Source organism: Crinia signifera, chromosome 6 (assembly GCF_055691185.1).
Source record: "Crinia signifera chromosome 6, ASM5569118v1, whole genome shotgun sequence".
NCBI lineage: Eukaryota > Metazoa > Chordata > Amphibia > Anura > Myobatrachidae > Crinia > Crinia signifera.
The window spans coordinates 13901645-13925218 of record NC_139222.1 but is presented as its reverse complement, the minus strand read 5'-3'; the positions used below and the strand labels follow the sequence as shown (position 1 = coordinate 13925218).

The following is a 23574-nucleotide window of genomic DNA, read 5'->3' as shown; positions in this document are numbered from 1 at the left end:
TAGTTTGGATAAATTAATTAAATCAAACGGTTTTAACTATTTTGTCTGAACGTCCATTTTTGTCTGTTTTCCAGTGTTCAGGAGCAAATGGTAAATTGTCATTTATTCCCATACACTACCTGATTTTAATCCCAACTAGAAAGATTGGACAGATAATCAGTGTGTATCCCAACAGAACACGGAGAATATGTGACTCTGTAATAAGTGATTATTGCTCACCTGTGCTGGTATCTGTAGAGATCTCCTCCTCCTTACACTGATAATCACCGAGAACATACATTTCTTCTTCCTCAATAACTTCTACCTTAATAATTTTCAGATCTTCACCCTAAATAAATCGGAATACAATAAAATAACAGTATAATATCTGAGTGTCAGACACACTCAGCTTCTGATATTTTGGAGATCCCACCTACCTGCTCCTCCTGTGGGGTCGTGTCAGTCTCCTCTGTACAGTGCTGGGAATACAAAGGACGGGGACATCTCTCTGGGGTATCTCTGTTACTGGGCCCATCTGTAGGAGACACACAGTGACTGAGGACATGGTATATATGTGATTATCCTGGGAATACAGAGGACGGGGACATCTCTCTGGGGTATCTCTGTTACTGGGCCCATCTGTAGGAGACACACAGTGACTGAGGACATGGTATATATGTGATTATCCTGGGAATACAGAGGACGGGGACATCTCTCTGGGGTATCTGTTACTGGGCCCATCTGTAGGAGATACACAGTGACTGAGGACATTGTATATATGTGATCATCCTGGGAATACAGAGGACGGGGACATCTCTCTGGGGTATCTCTGTTACTGGGCCCATCTGTAGGAGACACGCAGTGACTGAGGACATTGTATATATGTGATTATCCTGGGAATACAGAGGACGGGGACATCTCTCTGGGGTATCTGTTACTGGCCCCATCTGTAGGAGACACACAGTGACTGAGGACATGGTATATATGTGATTATCCTGGGAATACAGAGGACGGGGACATCTCTCTGGGGTATCTCTGTTACTGGGCCCATCTGTAAGAGACACGCAGTGACTGAGGACATGGTATATATGTGATTATCCTGGGAATACAGAGGACGGGGACATCTCTCTGGGGTATCTCTGTTACTGGGCCCATCTGTAGGAGACACACAGTGACTGAGGACATGGTATATATGTGATTATCCTGGGAATACAGAGGACGGGGATATCTCTCTGGGGTATTCCTGTTACTGGCCCATCTGTAGGTGACACGCAGTGACTGAGGACATGGTATATATGTGATTATCCTGGGAATACAGAGGATGGGGACATCTCTCTGGGGTATCTCTGTTACTGGGCCCATCTGTAGGAGACACACAGTGACTGAGGACATGGTATATATGTGATTATCCTGGGAATACAGAGGACGGGGACATCTCTCTGGGGTATCTCTGTTACTGGGCCCATCTGTAGGACACACACAGTGACTGAGGACATGGTATATATGTGATTATCCTGGTAATACAGAGGACGGGGCCATCTCTCTGGGGTATCTCTGTTACTGGGCCCATCTGTAGGAGACACACAGTGACTGAGGACATGGTATATATGTGATTATCCTGGGAATACAGAGGACGGGGACATCTCTCTGGGGTATCTCTGTTACTGGCCCCATCTGTAGGAGACACGCAGTGACTGAGGACATGGTATATATGTGATTATCCTGGGAATACACTCATATTATTGTGGACACTCACAATAATATGTGCTAGATAAATGATAGCTGACTACTTACTATGGACACTTTGGGGGATATTCAATCTCCCGTCGCTATTCCCGATGGGGGAGATGGCTGCGGGGCCCTATTCAATGCTGTCTTCACCAACAGCATTGAACAGTGATCTCGGCAGAATGTGCCCAACTTCATAAGCAGTCTGGCATGTTCTGCAGAGAACGGCTGGGAATTGACGTGCTCCTGGCTGCAGCTCGACGATTTCCAGCCGCATCTCACAGCCACGCCCCCTTTCCGGCACTCGGCAGGCGGGACATTGAACATCAGAGGGGATGGCTGCCAGCCATCCCCTCTGTAAAAAACAGACTCAAGACGTTCCTGTTTACTCAAGCATTTCCTTAATTCCCTTAAGTATTGTTTATGAAAAGCTTTTCTGTACTTCATTGTTCCTGTACTGTAATACATTCATTCTTTTTGTTAAGTGCCTTGAGTCCTATTGGAGAAAGAGCGCTATATAAATAAAATTATTATTACTATTACTCACCTATGCTGGTATCTGTAGGGATTTCCTCCTCCTTACACTGCTGGTCACCCCTCACATCCGTCTCCTCTTCATCATCAATATTTTCTATCTTAATATTAAACAGGTGTTCATCCTAAAGAAGACACAAAACAATACTAACATCTGGCTTCATTGAGATTCAACAGTAGAATATCAGTGTATAATACACACAGTTGCCTTACAGACCATATAGTGACAGTCCCCCTTCATGTAAGTGGAGGCCCTACTGTAATCCTCACCTTTTTTGAAAGGGGAATCGGGGGAAGGAGAGTTGATAGTCCGCACACAGTTGGAAAGATTCCCTTTTTGTCCTGGGATTCTGGAAATCCGCCTGTGTTGATTATATTGTGGTGGGGGTGCTATCCGGGCAAGTAAGGTACAGTTAAGAACAAGAAAGGGGAAAGAGTTTTGCACTGTGGATAAACTCCCGGAGAGAAAATTTTATTTTTAAAACATTAAACTTTATTGAATTTAATTTTAAAAGCTAAGGGGGAGGTTCTCTCTGTGTCTGTTTAGCATATGAGTACACCGGTAGTACCCCTCCTTATTTCAGTGAAATATTAAAGGTTAAAATTAACAAACACATACATGACATGCACATATTGCACCTATAAAGGAAGAAAAAGTGTGTATATAGATTTTTAAAAAAAAATAGGCTTGTCAAGTTCAGTGTCTAGTTATCACTGTCGCGTCAGAAGGATATATACGAAATTGTAGCCGTTTGCCTTCTTGGCCTCTCACTGTCAGTAATATTAATTACACTGTATCTATTTTTTCGCAGTCTGCCTGGGACATATATTGGGCCTTAATGAATAAGGGCCATTGTCCTTTCTGGTGGTTTTACAAACTTCAATGAAGACTGCTTGTTGTTCTGTTGTTACTTTATTTTGTAACACTTTGTATATAATAAACTTTAATGAAAATAGTGTTGATGCTATTTTTCAAGGTATAAATTCCTGTAATTCATTTGTAATGTTTTGCTAACCTCTAGTGGATGTTTTGTAAAATGGCACTGTTATATCCACTTTGATTTTTAATGGCGGTTTTATAATGGAAGACATAGGTTCCTGTGAATCACCTTTGTTGGTCTACTGACCTCTAGTGGGTCATTGGCAGAAAAAACGTTAGCCAGCAGATAACCTCTATTTGATTGTTCTTGCAATCAATCTGTGTTTTCTTACATTAGGTATTGCGGTACTTGTTTCCTAGCACGGCGTACAATTCCTGTACGTACGGTACCGTACTGAAATCGCATCACATGGCATGCCGCGTTTTAGTGATATGCAATGCCTGCGATGCGATTTCAGTTCCACTCCCGTTCCCGCTTACTGTCTCCCGCTCCCTGTTAATCCCGCCCCCTGTCACATCCTCACATAAATCATTCTGAGGTGATTTTCTGAGTGAAGTGGAAGTGTATTTCTGAGCTGGTGATTTATTGTTGGAGAATTTTCATGTTTTGTGAAAGCTGACGGTATGGATGCTTCGATGAATTTGTTTTCATTGCCGCAGGCGAAGGCAATTGAGTTTTCTCAGCGCCATTATCTACTACCGGTGGCGGTGAATTGCGCCAATGGACACATTATGCTCCTAAGTGTGAAGGAAGGTATGTGGCGGTGCCATGTCAAGGTTTGCCACCTAAAGGTGAGCCTCAGAGCGGCACTCTGGTTTCCAGGGTGCCGCTTACCCTTTCTCACCTTGGTGAGGTTCATATATTCCTGGGCGCAGGAGCTGACATCCATCGACTACTGTCAGCAACAGCTGGATATGTCCAAAAAATCCACTGTATTATACAATATGTAGATGTGGGAGGCTTGCTCGATGGACATCATGGCGTAGCCCCAGCGCTGTATCGGTGGACCAGATGGCGTAGTGGAGGTGGATGAAAGCTTATTCGTGAGGAGAAAGAGCAATGTAAGCCGGATGTTACCCCAGCAGTGGGTGTTTGGGGGAATATGCAGGGAAACAGGGCAGTCTTTCCTGACGTTGGTGGCCACCAACAATGCCAGCACATTGATGACGGCTAACATTGATAATTTAGAGCCTGGATCTACAATATACACAGACTGCTGGAGGGCGTATAGCAGTGATCAGCTCCAATTGGCAGGAGATCAGCACGCCCAGGTTAACCACCGCTACTATTTCATCGACCCATAAACAGGGGTACATACTCAGAACATAGAGAGAATGTGGGGCGAATGCAAATGGCGCAATAAACGCCATCGGGGCGCCGCAAGACACATGCTACAATCATACCTGCAGGAGTTTATGTGGCGAAAAACATTGGGTGGGGAAAACCCATGTAATCGTATCCTGCACGCCCTGACACTTCCCCCTAGGGACAACTAAATAATGTGTTCACTAATTGATTGCATGATCTTAATATATCTTTACTGTTTTAAAAGTAAATTATAGTTCTTAGTCAACACATGTCGTCATTATTGTGTCAGTTGCATGATTTTGCAGGTGTGAATGTGTTCATAAAACACCACCACTATCAACGCCACCACTATCCACGTCAGCATGGAGTTGATTTTATATAGTGTGGCGAGCGCAGGGAGCCACCGAGCCCGAAGCGTGGCGAGCGCAGCGGAATATATGTAAAGTAATCCGCTCGCCACGCTTCGGGCTCGGTGGCTCGCCACACTAATAAAACTCCGCGCCGACGTGGATAGTAAGGGTATGAAAAGGTCAGAGGATGCGTTTCGCTGCCACTCGCCACGCTTCAGGGTGGCGTGGATACTGGGGGTGACGCCAAACAATGCAGGAGGTGCTTACAATTGTAAGCACCCATCACATGTAATACTATGCACAAATCACATCTCATTGCATCACATGGCATAGTAAGCACCCATTACATCTCATGGCATGGGTGCTTGTACAATGAAATATCGCATTGCATTTGGTGCCATGCGATCCTATGCGATATTTCATCGTATAAGCACTCCTGTGCACTTAATATGGACATCGCATCACATGCATCGCACAGCACTATACACGCTAAGCGATGCGATTTTCCTACGCAGAATAGCCCACTAAGCTATTTGCTTAGTGGGCGCCGTGCTAGGAAACAAGTACCCGTATTGCTCTATTAGGCAGACCTTCAGTCTATCCCTCATAGGGGTACCACTCCATTTTAATTTGATTCAAATGAGCTGACAGTTTAGATAATCGTTTTTTTGTTTTAATAACATTTTTGACACTGCTAGACAATGGCCTATTGTGTTTCACCGATACGCTTCTTCCGGACACAAGGCGATTGTCTCCCACTGATGGGGCATGTGATCGGCCTCTGATGTCATCCGCCCGATCATATGACCTGTTACAGCCAATCGCAGCTTATCTTTGCAGCATCCAGGAAGTGTCCGAGTTTATTCTGAACCCCGGAATCTGTATGCTGTAGTTACCAACTTGGTTTTATACTTCTTTAATCTATTTCTAAGGTATTTGTGGTTAGGTCTTTTTATCTTTATATGCCACAGCTTTGATTTGTATAATTCCCACCTACCTGAATCTCCTCTGGGGTCCTGTGAGTCTCCTCTGTACAGCGCTGGGAATACAGAGGACGGGGACATCTCTCTGGGGTATCTCTGTTACTGGGCCCATCTGTAGGAGACACGCAGTGACTGAGGACATGGTATATATGTGATTATCCTGGGAATACAGAGGACGGGGACATCTCTCTGGGGTATCTCTGTTACTGGGCCCATCTGTAGGAGACACGCAGTGACTGAGGACATGGTATATATGTGATTATCCTGGGAATACAGAGGACGGGGACATCTCTCTGGGGTATCTCTGTTACTGGGCCCATCTGTAGGAGACACGCAGTGACTGAGGACATGGTATATATGTGATTATCCTGGGAATACAGAGGACGGGGACATCTCTCTGGGGTATCTCTGTTACTGGGCCTATCTGTAGGAGACACGCAGTGACTGAGGACATGGTATATATGTGATTATCCTGGGAATACAGAGGACGGGGACATCTCTCTGGGGTATCTCTGTTACTGGGCCCATCTGTAGGAGACACGCAGTGACTGAGGACATGGTATATATGTGATTATCCTGGGAATACAGAGGACGGGGACATCTCTCTGGGGTATCTCTGTTACTGGGCCCATCTGTAGGAGACACACAGTGACTGAGGACATTATATACATGTGATTATCCTGGGAATACAGAGGACGGGGACATCTCTCTGGGGTATCTCTGTTACTGGGCTCATCTGTAGGAGACACGCAGTGACTGAGGACATGGTATACATGTGATTATCCTGGGAACACAGAGGACAGGGACATCTCTCTGGGGTATCTCTGTTACTGGGCCCATCTGTAGGAGACACGCAGTGACTGAGGACATGGTATATATGTGATTATCCTGGGAATACAGAGGACAGGGACATCTCTCTGGGGTATCTCTGTTACTGGGCCCATCTGTAGGAGACACACAGTGACTGAGGACATGGTATATATGTGATTATCCTGGGAATACAGAGGACAGGGACATCTCTCTGGGGTATCTCTGTTACTGGGCCCATCTGTAGGAGACACACAGTGACTGAGGACATGGTATATATGTGATTATCCTGGGAATACAGAGGACGGGGACATCTCTCTGGGGTATTCCTGTTACTGGGCCCATCTGTAGGAGACACACAGTGACTGAGGACATGGTATATATGTGATTATCCTGGGAATACAGAGGACGGGGACATCTCTCTGGGGTATCTCTGTTACTGGCCCCATCTGTAGGAGACACACAGTGACTGAGGACATGGTATATATGTGATTATCCTGGGAATACAGAGGATGGGGACATCTCTCTGGGGTATCTCTGTTACTGGACCCATCTGTAGGAGACACGCAGTGACTGAGGACATTGTATATATGTGATTATCCTGGGAATACAGAGGATAGGGACATCTCTCTGGGGTATCTCTGTTACTGGGACCATCTGTAGGAGACACGCAGTGACTGAGGACATGGTATATATGTGATTATCCTGGGAATACAGAGGACGGTGACATCTCTCTGGGGTATCTCTGTTACTGGGCCCATCTGTAGGAGACACACAGTGACTGAGGACATGGTATATATGTGATTATCCTGGGAATACAGAGGACAGGGACATCTCTCTGGGGTATTCCTGTTACTGGGCCCATCTGTAGGAGACACACAGTGACTGAGGACATGGTATATATGTGATTATCCTGGGAATACAGAGGACGGGGACATCTCTCTGGGGTATCTCTGTTACTGGGCCCATCTGTAGGAGACACGCAGTGACTGAGGACATGGTATATATGTGATTATCCTGGGAATACAGAGGACGGGGACATCTCTCTGGGGTATCTCTGTTACTGGGCCCATCTGTAGGAGACACGCAGTGACTGAGGACATGGTATATATGTGATTATCCTGGGAATACAGGGGACGGGGACATCTCTCTGGGGTATCTCTGTTACTGGGCCCATCTGTAGGAGACACACAGTGACTGAGGACATGGTATATATGTGATTATCCTGGGAATACAGAGGACGGGGACATCTCTCTGGGGTATCTCTGTTACTGGGCCCATCTGTAGGAGACACACAGTGACTGAGGACATGGTATATATGTGATTATCCTGGGAACACAGAGGACGGGGACATCTCTCTGGGGTATTCCTGTTACTAGCCCCATCTGTAGTAGACACGCAGTGACTGAGGACATGGTATATATATGATTATCCTGGGAATACAGAGGACGGGGACATCTCTCTGGGGTATCTCTGTTACTGGGACCATCTGTAGGAGACACGCAGTGACTGAGGACATGGTATATATGTGATTATCCTGGGAATACAGAGGACGGGGACATCTCTCTGGGGTATCTCTGTTACTGGGCCCATCTGTAGGAGACACGCAGTGACTGAGGACATGGTATATATGTGATTATCCTGGGAATACAGAGGACGGGGACATCTCTCTGGGGTATCTCTGTTACTGGCCCCATCTGTAGGAGACACACAGTGACTGAGGACATGGTATATATGTGATTATCCTGGGAATACAGAGGATGGGGACATCTCTCTGGGGTATCTCTGTTACTGGACCCATCTGTAGGAGACACGCAGTGACTGAGGACATTGTATATATGTGATTATCCTGGGAATACAGAGGATAGGGACATCTCTCTGGGGTATCTCTGTTACTGGGACCATCTGTAGGAGACACGCAGTGACTGAGGACATGGTATATATGTGATTATCCTGGGAATACAGAGGACGGTGACATCTCTCTGGGGTATCTCTGTTACTGGGCCCATCTGTAGGAGACACACAGTGACTGAGGACATGGTATATATGTGATTATCCTGGGAATACAGAGGACAGGGACATCTCTCTGGGGTATTCCTGTTACTGGGCCCATCTGTAGGAGACACACAGTGACTGAGGACATGGTATATATGTGATTATCCTGGGAATACAGAGGACGGGGACATCTCTCTGGGGTATCTCTGTTACTGGGCCCATCTGTAGGAGACACGCAGTGACTGAGGACATGGTATATATGTGATTATCCTGGGAATACAGAGGACGGGGACATCTCTCTGGGGTATCTCTGTTACTGGGCCCATCTGTAGGAGACACGCAGTGACTGAGGACATGGTATATATGTGATTATCCTGGGAATACAGGGGACGGGGACATCTCTCTGGGGTATCTCTGTTACTGGGCCCATCTGTAGGAGACACACAGTGACTGAGGACATGGTATATATGTGATTATCCTGGGAATACAGAGGACGGGGATATCTCTCTGGGGTATCTCTGTTACTGGGCCCATCTGTAGGAGACACACAGTGACTGAGGACATGTATATATGTGATTATCCTGGGAATACAGAGGACGGGGACATCTCTCTGGGGTATCTCTGTTACTGGGCCCATCTGTAGGAGACACACAGTGACTGAGGACATGGTATATATGTGATTATCCTGGGAATACAGAGGACGGGGATATCTCTCTGGGGTATCTCTGTTACTGGGCCCATCTGTAGGAGACACACAGTGACTGAGGACATTGTATATATGTGATTATCCTGGGAATACAGAGGACGGGGACATCTCTCTGGGGTATCTCTGTTACTGGCCCCATCTGTAGGAGACACGCAGTGACTGAGGACATTGTATATATGTGATGATCCTGGGAATACAGAGGACGGGGACATCTCTCTGGGGTATCTCTGTTACTGGCCCCATCTGTAGGAGACATGCAGTGACTGAGGACATGGTATATATGTGTGACTATACTGGGAATACAGAGGACGGGGACATCTCTCTGGGGTATCTCTGTTACTGGCTCCATCTGTAGGAGACACACAGTGACTGAGGACATGGTATATATGTGATTATCCTGGGAATACAGAGGACGGGGACATCTCTCTGGGGTATCTCTGTTACTGGCTCCATCTGTAGGAGACACACAGTGACTGAGGACATGGTATATATGTGATTATCGTGGGAATACAGAGGACGGGGACATCTCTCTGGGGTATTCCTGTTACTGGGCCCATCTGTAGGAGACACGCAGTGACTGAGGACATGGCATATATGTGATTATCCTGGGAATACAGAGGACGGGGACATCTCTCTGGGGTATCTCTGTTACTGGGCCCATCTGTAGGAGACACGCAGTGACTGAGAACATGGTATAAATGTGATTATCCTGGGAATACAGAGGACGGGGACATCTCTCTGGGGTATCTCTGTTACTGGGCCCATCTGTAGGACACACACAGTGACTGAGGACATGGTATATATGTGATTATCCTGGGAATACAGAGGACGGGGACATCTCTCTGGGGTATCTCTGTTACTGGGCCCATCTGTAGGAGACATGCAGTGACTGAGGACATGGTATATGTGATTGTCCTGGGAATACAGAGGACGGGGACATCTCTCTGGGGTATCTCTGTTACTGGGCCCATCTGTAGGAGACACACAGTGACTGAGGACACGGTATATATGTGATTATCCTGGGAATACAGAGGACGGGGACATCTCTCTTTGGTATCTCTGTTACTGGGCCCATCTGTAGGAGACACGCAGTGACTGAGGACATTGTATATATGTGATTATCCTGGGAATACAGAGGACGGGGACATCTCTCTGGGGTATCTCTGTTACTGGGCCCATCTGTAGGAGACACGCAGTGACTGAGGACATTGTATATATGTGATTATCCTGGGAATACAGAGGATGGGGACATCTCTCTGGGGTATCTCTGTTACTGGGCCCATCAGTAGGAGACACACAGTGACTGAGGACATGGTATATATGTGATTATCCTGGGAATACAGAGGACGGGGACAACTCTCTGGGGTATCTCTGTTACTGGCCCCATCTGTAGGAGACACACAGTGACTGAGGACATGGTATATATATGTGATTATCCTGGGAATACAGAGGACGGGGACATCTTTCTGGGGTATTCCTGTTACTGGACCCATCTGTAGGAGACACGCAGTGACTGAGGACATGGTATATATGTGATTATCCTGGGAATACAGAGGACGGGGACATCTCTCTGGGGTATCTCTGTTACTGGGCCCATCTGTAGGAGACACGCAGTGACTGAGGACATGGTATATATGTGATTATCCTGGGAATACAGAGGACAGGGACATCTCTCTGGGGTATTCCTGTTACTGGGCCATCTGTAGGAGACACGCAGTGACTGAGGACATGGTATATATGTGATTATCCTGCGAATACAGAGGACGGGGACATCTCTCTGGGGTATCTCTGTTACTGGCCCATCTGTAGGAGACACACAGTGACTGAGGACATGGTATATATGTGATTATCCTGGGAATACAGAGGACGGGGACATCTCGCTGGGGTATCTCTGTTACTGGCCTCATCTGTAGGAGACACGCAGTGACTGAGGACATGGTATATATGTGATTATCCTGGGAATACAGAGGACGGGGACATCTCTCTGGGGTATCTCTGTTACTGGGCCCATCTGTAGGAGACACGCAGTGACTGAGGACATGGTATATATGTGATTATCCTGGGAATACAGAGGACGGGGACATCTCTCTGGGGTATCTGTTACTGGGCCCATCTGTAGGAGACACACAGTGAATGAGGACATGGTATATATGTGATTATCCTGGGAATACAGAGGACGGGGACATCTCTCTGGGGTATTCCTGTTACTGGCCCATCTGTAGGAGACACACAGTGACTGAGGACATGGTATATATGTGATTATAAGATAATTGAGTTTGTTGGATGTGTGGGATGTGTCAATAATTTACAAAGAATGGTTTTGCCTTTTAAATGATTGCTACTTTAAAAGAAAATCTTTTTTGGCCAGCCTCCCGCACCTCCGGTGAACACGGACCCTATTATATACACTCTGAAAAGCAATAAAAGCAACATTCTTACCCAGTGACGCAAGTGGTTGGGGATTCTCCATCATCACGTCCTTGTAGAGACTCCTGTGTTCCTCTATATACTCCCCCTCCTGCATGGAGAGATAGACAGTGACATCCTCACACCTTATAGGAACCTGACACACACAATGATACAGTCATTATCCAGACACATCCCCCAGTGTTACTGTATAACGTCCCATTCCCAGCAGTCACCTCTCCGGTCACATCCCCCGGTGTTACTGTATAATGTCCCATTCCTAGCAGTCACCTCTCCGATGTTACTGTATAATGCTCCATTCACAGCAGTCACCTCTCCGGTCACTTCCCCCCGGTGTTACTGTATAATGGCCCATTCACAGCAGTCACCTCTCCGGTCACTTCCCCCCGGTGTTACTGTATAATGTCCCATTCCCAGCAGTCACCTCTCCGGCCACATCCCCCGGTGTTACTGTATAACGTCCATTCCCAGCAGTCACCTCTCCGGTCACATCCCCAGTGTTACTGTATAATGTCCCATTCCCAGCAGTCACCTCTCCGGTCACATCCCCCGGTGTTACTGTATAACGTCCCATTCCCAGCAGTCACCACTCCGGTCACATCCCCGGTGTTACTGTATAATGTCCCATTCCCAGCAGTCACCTCTCTGGTCACATCCCCCGGTGTTACTGTATAACGTCCCATTCCCACCAGTCACCTCTCCGGTCACATCCCCCGGTGTTACTGTATAACGTCCCATTCCCACCAGTCACCTCTCCGGTCACATCCCCCGGTGTTACTGTATAATGTCCCATACCCAGCAGCCACCTCTCCGGTCACATCCCCCGGTGTTACTGTATAACGTCCCATTCCCAGCAGTCACCTCTCCGGTCACATTCCCCGGTGTTACTGTATAACGTCCCATTCCCAGCAGTCACCTCTCCAGTCACATCCCCCAGTGTTACTGTATAATGTCCCATTCCCAGCAGTCACCTCTCCGGTCACATCCCCTGGTGTTACTGTATAATGCCCCATTCCCTGCAGTCACCGCCCCGGTCACATCCCCGGTGTTACTGTATAACGTCCCATTCCCAGCAGTCACCTCTCCGATCACATCCCCCGGTGTTACTGTATAATGTCCCGTTCCCAGCAGTCACCTCTCTGGTCACATCCCCCGGTGTTACTGTATAACGCCCCATTCCCAGCAGTCACCTCTCCGGTCACATCCCCCGGTGTTACTGTATAACGTCCCATTCCCAGCAGTCACCTCTCCAGTCACATCCCCCCGGTGTTACTGTATAACGTCCCATTCCCAGCAGTCACCTCTCCGGTCACATCCCCCGGTGTTACTGTATAACGTCCCATTCCCAGCAGTCACCTCTCCGGTCACATCCCCCGGTGTTACTGTATAACGTCCCATTCCCAGCAGTCACCTCTCCGGTCACATCCCCCCGGTGTTACTTTATAACGTCCCATTCCCAGCAGTCATCTCTCCGGTCACATCCCCCGGTGTTACTGTATAACGTCCCATTCCCAGCAGTCACCTCTCCGGTCACATCCCCCCGGTGTTACTGTATAACGTCCCATTCCCAGCAGTCACCTCTCCGGTCACATCCCCCGGTGTTACTGTATAACGTCCCATTCCCAGCAGTCACCTCTCCGGTCACATCCCCCGGTGTTACTGTATAACGTCCCATTCCCAGCAGTCATCTCTCCGGTCACATCCCCCGGTGTTACTGTATAACGTCCCATTCCCAGCAGTCACCTCTCCGGTCACATCCCCCGGTGTCACTGTATAATGTCCCATTCCCAGCAGTCACCTCTCCGGTCACATCCCCCCGGTGTTACTGTATAATATCCCATTCCCAGCAGTCACCTCTCTGGTCACATCCCCCGGTGTTACTGTATAATGTCCCATTCCCAGCAGTCACCTCTCCGGTCACATCCCCCGGTGTTACTGTGTAATGCCCCATTCCCAGCAGTCACCTCTCCGGTCACATCCCACAGTGTTGCTGTATAACGTCCCATTCCCAGCAGTCACCTCTCCGGTCACATCCCCCGGTGTTACTGTATAACGTCCCATTCCCAGCAGTCACCTCTCCGGTCACATCCCCCGGTGTCACTGTATAACGTCCCATTCCCAGCAGTCACCTCTCCGGTCACATCCCCCGGTGTTGCTGTATAACGTCCCATTCCCAGCAGTCACCTCTCCGGTCACATCCCCCGGTGTTACTGTATAACGTCCCATTCCCAGCAGTCACCTCTCCTGTCACATCACCTGGTGTTACTGTATAACGTCCCATTCCCAGAAGTCACCTCTCTGGTCACATCCCCCGGTGTTACTGTATAACGTCCCATTCCCAGCAGTCACCTCTCTGGTCACATCCCCCGGTGTCACGGTATAACGTCCCATTCCCAGCAGTCACCTCTCCGGTCACATCCCCGGTGTTACTGTATAACGTCCCATTCCCAGCAGTCACCTCTCCGGTCACATCCCCCGGTGTTACTGTATAATGTCCCATTCCCAGCAGTCACCTCTCCGGTCACATCCCCCGGTGTTACTGTATAACGTCCCATTCCCAGCAGTCACCTCTCCGGTCACATCCCCCGGTGTTACTGTATAACGTCCCATTCCCAGCAGTCACCTCTCCGGTCACATCCCCCGGTGTTACTGTATAATGTCCCATTCCCAGCAGTCACCTCTCCTGTGACATCCCCCCGGTGTTACTGTATAACGTCCCATTCCCAGCAGTCACCTCTCCGGTCACATCCCCCGGTGTTACTGTATAACGTCCCATTCCCAGCAGTCACCTCTCCGGTCACATTCCCCGGTGTTACTGTATAACGTCCCATTCCCAGCAGTCACCTCTCCAGTCACATCCCCCAGTGTTACTGTATAATGTCCCATTCCCAGCAGTCACCTCTCCGGTCACATCCCCTGGTGTTACTGTATAATGCCCCATTCCCTGCAGTCACCGCCCCGGTCACATCCCCGGTGTTACTGTATAACGTCCCATTCCCAGCAGTCACCTCTCCGGTCACATCCCCCGGTGTTACTGTATAATGTCCCATTCCCAGCAGTCACCTCTCCGGTCACATCCCCCGGTGTTACTGTATAACGTCCCATTCCCAGCAGTCACCTCTCCGGTCACATCCCCCGGTGTTACTGTATAACGTCCCATTCCCAGCAGTCACCTCTCCGGTCACATCCCCCGGTGTTACTGTATAACGTCCCATTCCCAGCAGTCACCTCTCCGGTCACATCCCCCGGTGTTACTGTATAATGTCCCATTCCCAGCAGTCACCTCTCCTGTGACATCCCCCCGGTGTTACTGTATAACGTCCCATTCCCAGCAGTCACCTCTCCGGTCACATCCCCCGGTGTTACTGTATAACGTCCCATTCCCAGCAGTCACCTCTCCGGTCACATCCCCCGGTGTTACTGTATAACGTCCCATTCCCAGCAGCCACCTCTCAAGTCACATCCCCCGGTGTTACTGTATAATGTCCCATTCCCAGCAGTCACCTCTCCGGTCACATCCCCCGGTGTTACTGTATAATGTCCCATTCCCAGCAGTCACCTCTCCGGTCACATCCCCCGGTGTTACTGTATAACGTCCCATTCCCAGCAGTCACCTCTCCGGTCACATCCCCCGGTGTTACTGTATAACGTCCCATTCCCAGCAGCCACCTCTCCAGTCACATCCCCCGGTGTTACTGTATAATGTCCCATTCCCAGCAGTCACCTCTTCGGTCACATCCCCCGGTGTTACTGTATAACGTCCCATTCCCAGCAGTCACCTCTCCGGTCACATCCCCGGTGTTACTGTATAACGTCCCATTCCCAGCAGTCACCTCTCCGGTCACATCCCCCGGTGTTACTGTATAATGTCCCATTCCCAGCAGTCACCTCTCCGGTCACATCCCCCGGTGTTACTGTATAATGTCCCATTCCCAGCAGTCACCTCTCCGGTCACATCCCCCGGTGTTACTGTATAACGTCCCATTCCCAGCAGTCACCTCTCCGGTCACATCCCCCGGTGTTACTGTATAACGTCCCATTCCCAGCAGTCACCTCTCCGGTCACATCCCCCGGTGTTACTGTATAACGTCCCATTCCCAGCAGTCACCTCTCCGGTCACATCCCCCGGTGTTACTGTATAACGTCCCATTCCCAGCAGCCACCTCTCCAGTCACATCCCCCGGTGTTACTGTATAATGTCCCATTCCCAGCAGTCACCTCTCCGGTCACATCCCCCGGTGTTACTGTATAATGTCCCATTCCCAGCAGTCACCTCTCCGGTCACATCCCCCGGTGTTACTGTATAACGTCCCATTCCCAGCAGTCACCTCTCCGGTCACATCCCCGGTGTTACTGTATAACGTCCCATTCCCAGCAGTCACCTCTCCGGTCACATCCCCCGGTGTTACTGTATAACGTCCCATTCCCAGCAGTCACCTCTCCGGTCACATCCCCCGGTGTTACTGTATAATGTCCCATTCCCAGCAGCCACCTCTCCGGTCACATCCCCGGTGTTACTGTATAATGCCCCATTCCCAGCAGTCACCTCTCCTGTCACATCCCCCCGGTGTTACTGTATAATGTCCCATTCCCAGCAGTCACCTCTCCGGTCACATCCCCCTGTGTTACTGTATAACGTCCCATTCCCAGCAGTCACCTCTCCGGTCACATCCCCGGTGTTACTGTATAATGCCCCATTCCCAGCAGTCACCTCTCCTGTCACATCCCCCAGTGTTACTGTATAATGTCCCATTCCCAGCAGTCACCTCTCCTGTCACATCCCCCGGTGTTACTGTATAACGTCCCATTCACAGCAGTCACCTCTCCTGTCACATCCCCCGGTGTTACTGTATAACGTCCCATTCCCAGCAGTCACTTCTATGGTCACATCCCCCGGTGTTACTGTATAACGTCCCATTCCCAGCAGTCACCTCTCCGGTCACATTCCCCGGTGTTACTGTGTAACGTCCCATTCCCAGCAGTCACCTCTCCGGCCACATCCCCCGGTGTTACTGTGTAACGTCCCATTCCCAGCAGTCACATCTCCGGTCACATCCCCCAGTGTTACTGTATAACGTCCCATTCCCAGCAGTCACCTCTCCGGTCACATCCCCTGGTGTTACTGTATAACGTCCCATTCCCAGTAGTCACCTCTCCGGTCACATCCCCCTGGTGTTACTGTATAATATCCCATTCCCAGCAGTCACCTCTACGGTCACATCCCCCAGTGTTACTGTATAACGTCCCATTCCCAGCAGTCACCTCCCCGGTCACATCCCCCCGGTGTTACTGTATAACGTCCCATTCCCAGCAGTCACCTCTCCGGTCACATCCCTGGTGTTACTGTATAATGTCCCATTCCCAGCAGCCACCTCTCCGGTCACATCCCCGGTGTTACTGTATAATGCCCCATTCCCAGCAGTCACCTCTCCGGTCACATCCCCCGGTGTTACTGTATAACGTCCCATTCCCAGCAGTCACCTCTCCGGTCACATCCCCCGGTGTTACTGTATAATGTCCCATTCCCAGCAGTCACCTCTCCGGTCACATCCCCGGTGTTACTGTATAACGTCCCATTACCAGCAGTCACCTCTCCGGTCACATCCCCCGGTGTTACTGTATAATGTCCCATTCCCAGCAGTCACCTCTCCGGTCACATCCCCGGTGTTACTGTATAATGCCCCATTCCCAGCAGTCACCTCTCCTGTCACATCCCCCAGTGTTACTGTATAATGTCCCATTCCCAGCAGTCACCTCTCCTGTCACATCCCCCAGTGTTACTGTATAACGTCCCATTCCCAGCAGTCACCTCTCTTTTTTTTTTTTTTTTTTAATTAAGTTTTTATTTTTCATATGCAAAATACATACAACACACATAAATACAATACATCACATATACAAAAAAAAGCTTACTTCCCCCATGGCCGGTCACTCCCCCCACTATACAGGAAATCTCTACACCTGTATGTTATAGAACATTCATCTGTAGATGGCACTAAACCGGGCAAGCCCTTCTGATCCAGTCCATATGACAAAAAAAAAAAAAAAAAGAGAACCAATACTCGATCACTATAACATTATTTCTCATGACTTCAACGTGCTTAATCTTATACCACTTATACTCCTCTACTTAACCCACCCCCCTAAATATTTACTCCCATGTCATATTTAACAAACGTTATCATTTTTTTTTTAAAAAGTGCCAACAAATTTCAGCCTGTGTATAAAGACAATTATTAATGAGTGAGTGGGTCCAAAAACTTGACGACCTGTATACTAATAATATTCCACCCCCCACCCCATGCCCTATACTGCTCTAAACCCACCCTCGTGTAACCACACAATGTTTAATATATCCAATACCCCATAGTACATGTTAATAATTCATTAAAGAAAACAAACAGAAATCTAATCAAATCTAATAATATATCCACTTCGTCCTCAATCGTGCCAATACCTTATTTGCCATAATTTTTAAATTGTTTCAATCATTATTGTCGTTGATAAACTGTGTAACAAATATTTCATTTAAGTGATAAAAAGAAAAAGGAGAATATTTTGTGGTAAGTGAGTCAAAATTTCTTTATAAAGCTATATAGAATTTAGATGACGTCCACCCACCCCATACCTTGTAAAATTTGGGGAAGCAACCTCGTGTTGCATACACGTATTTTTCATGAGAACAAGTAGCATTAACTAAATTGGTCCATTCCACCACTGAAGGCCCCACTATTGCCATCCATTTCCTTGCTATGATTACTTTAGCACAGGATACTAAGATCCTGATCAATTGGGTCCAGTGCCCACTTAATTGGACATCCACCACCCCCAATACTAAACATAAAGTACTGAAGGTTGAACTTGGGATACCTAGCCCCCGCATAATATTACAAATGGCAGACCAAAACGCTTGTACATGCACACATTCCCAAACTAAATGCCAGTGTGTACCAGGCTCCACTCCACACCTAGGGCACCCCACACTATCGATGTTCCCCATTCGCCTCAATCGCTCCGGAGTAAAGTATATTCGATGAAAAATATTGAATTGAACCTGCTGTACAGAGAGGGACATAGAGGATTTACTCGTGGCCGATAGGATCTCTCTCCAATCTATTAGCAAGACACGAGGGATGACCCTAGCCCACTGAGACCTCAAATTGTCCCAGCCGCCTTCCTGATTAAAGGAGTGGATATATCTGTATAGTTTGGAAAGGTGCTTCCTGGGACCCAATTTTTTTACCAGCGCCTTACAGGGAGCTTCCCGAATCTTCAGGGTTCCCTTCCTTAACATACATACTAACACGCTCCTGACCTGGAGATAACTGAAGTACATTTTCCTAGGGAGATCATGCCCCTGTTGTAAGTCCTCGAAGGATCGAACATCCCCATCTTGCAGCCAAGCTCCCACTTCCAATAAGCCATATGCCTCCCACACTCTCCCTCCTTGACCCCTCAAATTTTTACCCTCTGACAAGGACAAAACCGAGGTTTGTGGATCAGTATCCGCATAGTTTGTCATCTTTTGCACCTGTCTCCAAACGCGTATGGCTTGGGCTAACAGGGGGGGAGCGTTACCCCATAACTTCCCCGCCAGGAGCACTTGAAGAGGAGACCCCCCAAATTGCCCTGATATCGCCAGGGACTCAAATTCCCCGACCCCCTCCGTGCCCTGTATCCATGGGCATAGATGACTTAACTGAGATGAATAGTAATAAAGTCTAAAATCCGGGAGGGCAAGGCCCCCTTCTACTCTGTCCCGGGTCAAGATAGGTAATCTAATCCTGGGGCTTCTATTTCTCCACACAAATGAGGAAAGAACACTGTTTAGCTCATGAAAGAATTTTACACCTACATAACACGGGGAATGTAGCAACAGATACAAAAGTTTAGGCTGTATACACATTTTCAACAAATTGACCCTGCCCATTTGCGAAAGTGGCAGACCCACCCATCTCCGACACTTGGTTTTAATTTCCGTTAAAAGCGGCCTCAGATTATCCGCGATGTACTCCCGCGGATCGCCGGAGATTACCACGCCCAGGTACTTGAATTTCCTAGATATTTTTAACGGACAGGCTAACTGAATAGCAGGGGACACGGGACCCAGGAACATTACATGAGACTTGTCCCAATTCATTTTAATACCTGACATACCCCCAAATTCATTTAGAAGGTTCACGATTAATGGGAGATCAATATCCGGACTGTCAGACCCAATTAGGAGGTCGTCGGCGTACAAAGAAACCAATTTACTCCCGCAAGAGTTATGACAGCCCAGCTTCTGTCTGAGTAGATGAGCCAGGGGCTCCACTGCCACCGCAAACAACAACGGGGACAGCGGACACCCCTGCCTCGTACCTCTGGCCAAAGGGAAGGTGGCGGAGGTGAAGCCGTTAATCGATATTCGGGCCAAAGGTTGTCGATACAGTAATCTTATCCATCCTATAAATCCCTCCCCAATGCCAAAAGCTCTTAATACCGGCCACAAAAACTCCCACTCAATTACGTCGAAAGCTCTACTGGCATCAAACGAAGCCACCGCCGCGCCCCTACTACCGGAATTAATAATTTGGATAAAAGAAAGGACCCGCCTCAGGTTCACCGCCGTCGACCTTCCTGGTCTAAAACCTGTCTGGTCTTGGTGAACAATTTCATCTAACACTCTTCCCAATCGGTTGGCCAATATTTTTGCAAAGATCTTGGCGTCCGAGGACATAATGGAAATAGGCCGATAGGATTCAACCTGAGAGGGGTCCTTCCCTGCCTTGGGAATCATAACTATATACGCTTCCTCCATAGACGGAGGAAGCCTACCCTCTGCCATGGCACCACCCAATACTTCCCATAGTGAAGAAGCCAGGACATTAGAATATTTTAAATAAAATTCCCCCGGTAACCCGTCCAACCCCGGAGCCTTATTTCGGGGGAGAGCTTGAATCACCGACGTAACCTCTTCCAGAGTGATTGGAGAGTCCAACAACTCTTTAGAGTCCCCAGAAATTTGCGGGAGTCCCAATGCCCCCAAGTATTCAGCAGTGCTATCATTACTATTCAGGGTCTGAGAGGCAAACACTTTTTTATAATATGACACGAAGCAGGAAACAATTGCAGGGGTATCCGTCACCCTGTTACCTTTTTCATCCGCTATTTCAGAGATAAGATTAGAAGCCTGCTCATTCTTAGCCATCAACGCCAGCCATTTCCCACCCCGATCTGCGTTTACATACCGCTTATGATCTCCGGTTCTCACTCTCTGGCAGAAAGTGTCCTGGACGTGATCCCGCCATACATTAAGAGCAGCCTGCCACGCTACCCGATCCACTTCCCGATCACTAGATACATAATTATTTTCTAACTCCACTGACCTAGCCTCCAGTCTTTCAGTCTCCATACGATAGTTCTTCTTGGCAAAGGCAATCTTCTTTATAAACACCCCTCTAATATAAGCTTTGAAGGAGTCCCATAAGATGGCCCCACAAACCGAGCCCCCATTCAGTTGGAAATACTCCCCTATCAACTGTTCCACCTCCTCCACCTCTCCCATCTGTGTAAGCCAGTATGGCTGCAATTTCCAACTCCTATACCCAACCAGCCTTGCTAAATCTAAATCTACAGTTATCGGGGAATGGTCAGAAATGCCCCGCGACCTGTATTCAACCTTCAGTACTTTATTTAATAGGTCCTTCGAGAGCAGCACTAAGTCCAGTCTCGAAAAGACCCTATATGAATCGGAGTAGCATGAAACGCAGCAGTCACCTCTCTGGTCAGCAACTGTATGATTTTGTTTATGAGTTCCAGACTCTTCTGCTCATTAATATGCTGTAAATATAACCTAATATCAGTTGGTGTCTTTGGTGTACTTACCTGCACTGAGCCCCCTGGAAATTGTCACATATTTTGCTATTTTTTTGTCCTGTGATTTTTTCAACTTATATGTTTGCATATGTGATTTACAGAACCATATTGGAAAGTATAAGGCGGGCACTGTGCAGGGGGCATTATGGGGTGATCGGTAGGCATGTATAAGGCGGGCACTGTGCAGGGGGCATTATGGGGTGATCGGTAGGCATGTATAAGGCGGGCACCGTGCAGGGGGCATTATGGGGTGAGCGGTAGGCATGTGTAAGGTGGGCACCGTGCAGGGGGCATTATGGGGTGAGCGGTAGGCATGTGTAAGGCGGGCACTGTGCAGGGGGCATTATGGGGTGAGCGGTAGGTATGTGTAAGGCGGGCACCGTGCAGGGGGCATTATGGGGTGAGCGGTAGGCATGTATAAGGTGGGCACCGTGCAGGCGGCATTATGGGGTGAGCGGTAGGTATGTATAAGGCGGGCACTGTGCAGGGGGCATTATGGGGTGAGCGGTAGGCATGTATAAGGCGGGTACCGTGCAGGGGGCATTATGGGGTGAGCGGTAGGCATGTATAAGGTGGGCACCGTGCAGGGGGCATTATGGGGTGAGCGGTAGGCATGTATAAGGCGGGCACCGTGCAGGGGGCATTATGGGGTGAGCGGTAGGCATGTATAAGGTGGGCACCGTGCAGGGGACATTATGGGGTGAGCGGTAGGCATGTATAAGGTGGGCACTGTGCAGGGGGCATTATGGGGTGAGCGGTAGGCATGTGTAAGGCGGGCACAGTGCAGGGGGCATTATGGGGTGAGCGGTAGGCATGTGTAAGGCGGGCACCGTGCAGGGGGCATTATGGGGTGAGCGGTAGGCATGTGTAAGGCGGGCACCGTGCAGGGGGCATTATGGGGTGAGCGGTAGGCATGTATAAGGCGGGCACCGTGCAGGGGGCATTATGGGGTGAGCGGTAGGCATGTATAAGGCGGGCACCGTGCAGGGGGCATTATGGGGTGAGCGGTAGGCATGTATAAGGCGGGCACTGTGCAGGGGGCATTATGGGGTGAGCGGTAGGCATGTATAAGGTGGGCACCGTGCAGGGGGCATTATGGGGTGAGCGGTAGGCATGTATAAGGTGGGCACCGTGCAGGGGGCATTATGGGGTGAGCGGTAGGCATGTATAAGGTGGGCACCGTGCAGGGGGCATTATGGGGTGAGCGGTAGGCATGTATAAGGTGGGCACCGTGCAGGGGGCATTATGGGGTGAGCGGTAGGCATGTATAAGGTGGGCACCGTGCAGGGGGCATTATGGGGTGAGCGGTAGGCATGTATAAGGTGGGCACCGTGCAGGGGGCATTATGGGGTGAGCGGTAGGCATGTATAAGGCGGGCACCGTGCAGGGGGCATTATGGGGTGAGCGGTAGGCATGTATAAGGCGGGCACTGTGCAGGGGGCATTATGGGGTGAGCGGTAGGCATGTATAAGGTGGGCACCGTGCAGGGGGCATTATGGAGTGAGCGGTAGGCATGTATAAGGCGGGCACCGTGCAGGGGGCATTATGGGGTGAGCGGTAGGCATGTATAAGGCGGGCACCGTGCAGGGGGCATTATGGGGTGAGCGGTAGGCATGTATAAGGCGGGCACCGTGCAGGGGGCATTATGGGGTGAGCGGTAGGCATGTATAAGGCGGGCACCGTGCAGGGGGCATTATGGGGTGAGCGGTAGGCATGTATAAGGCGGGCACTGTGCAGGGGGCATTATGGGGTGAGCGGTAGGCATGTATAAGGCGGGCACTGTGCAGGGGGCATTATGGGGTGAGCGGTAGGCATGTATAAGGCGGGCACTGTGCAGGGGGCATTATGGGGTGAGCGGTAGGTATGTATAAGGCGGGCACTGTGCAGGGGGCATTATGGGGTGAGTGGTAGGCATGTATAAGGCGGGCACAGTGATATAATCATGATGAGATAATCATGATGAGAACATGAGGGCATTGGGTCCTGGGTTGTAGGTATGGTATGGTGACCATCTGATC

General features: G+C 49.1%; 1 protein-coding gene across 1 annotated transcript in view; it reads right to left on the bottom strand.

The window, feature by feature from the left end:
- Positions 1-23574, bottom strand: part of LOC146009524 (uncharacterized) — a 60040-nt gene that overhangs the window by 1261 nt on the left and 35205 nt on the right. The window contains exons 8-13 of the mRNA XM_083149966.1: positions 20208-21245; positions 11711-11783; positions 5778-5875; positions 2255-2366; positions 417-514; positions 220-328 (exon numbers count right to left, since the gene is read on the bottom strand). Of these exons, the coding sequence (XP_083006092.1) occupies positions 220-328; positions 417-514; positions 2255-2366; positions 5778-5875; positions 11711-11783; positions 20208-21245 (1528 nt within the window). The remainder of the gene's footprint in view (positions 1-219; positions 329-416; positions 515-2254; positions 2367-5777; positions 5876-11710; positions 11784-20207; positions 21246-23574) is intronic.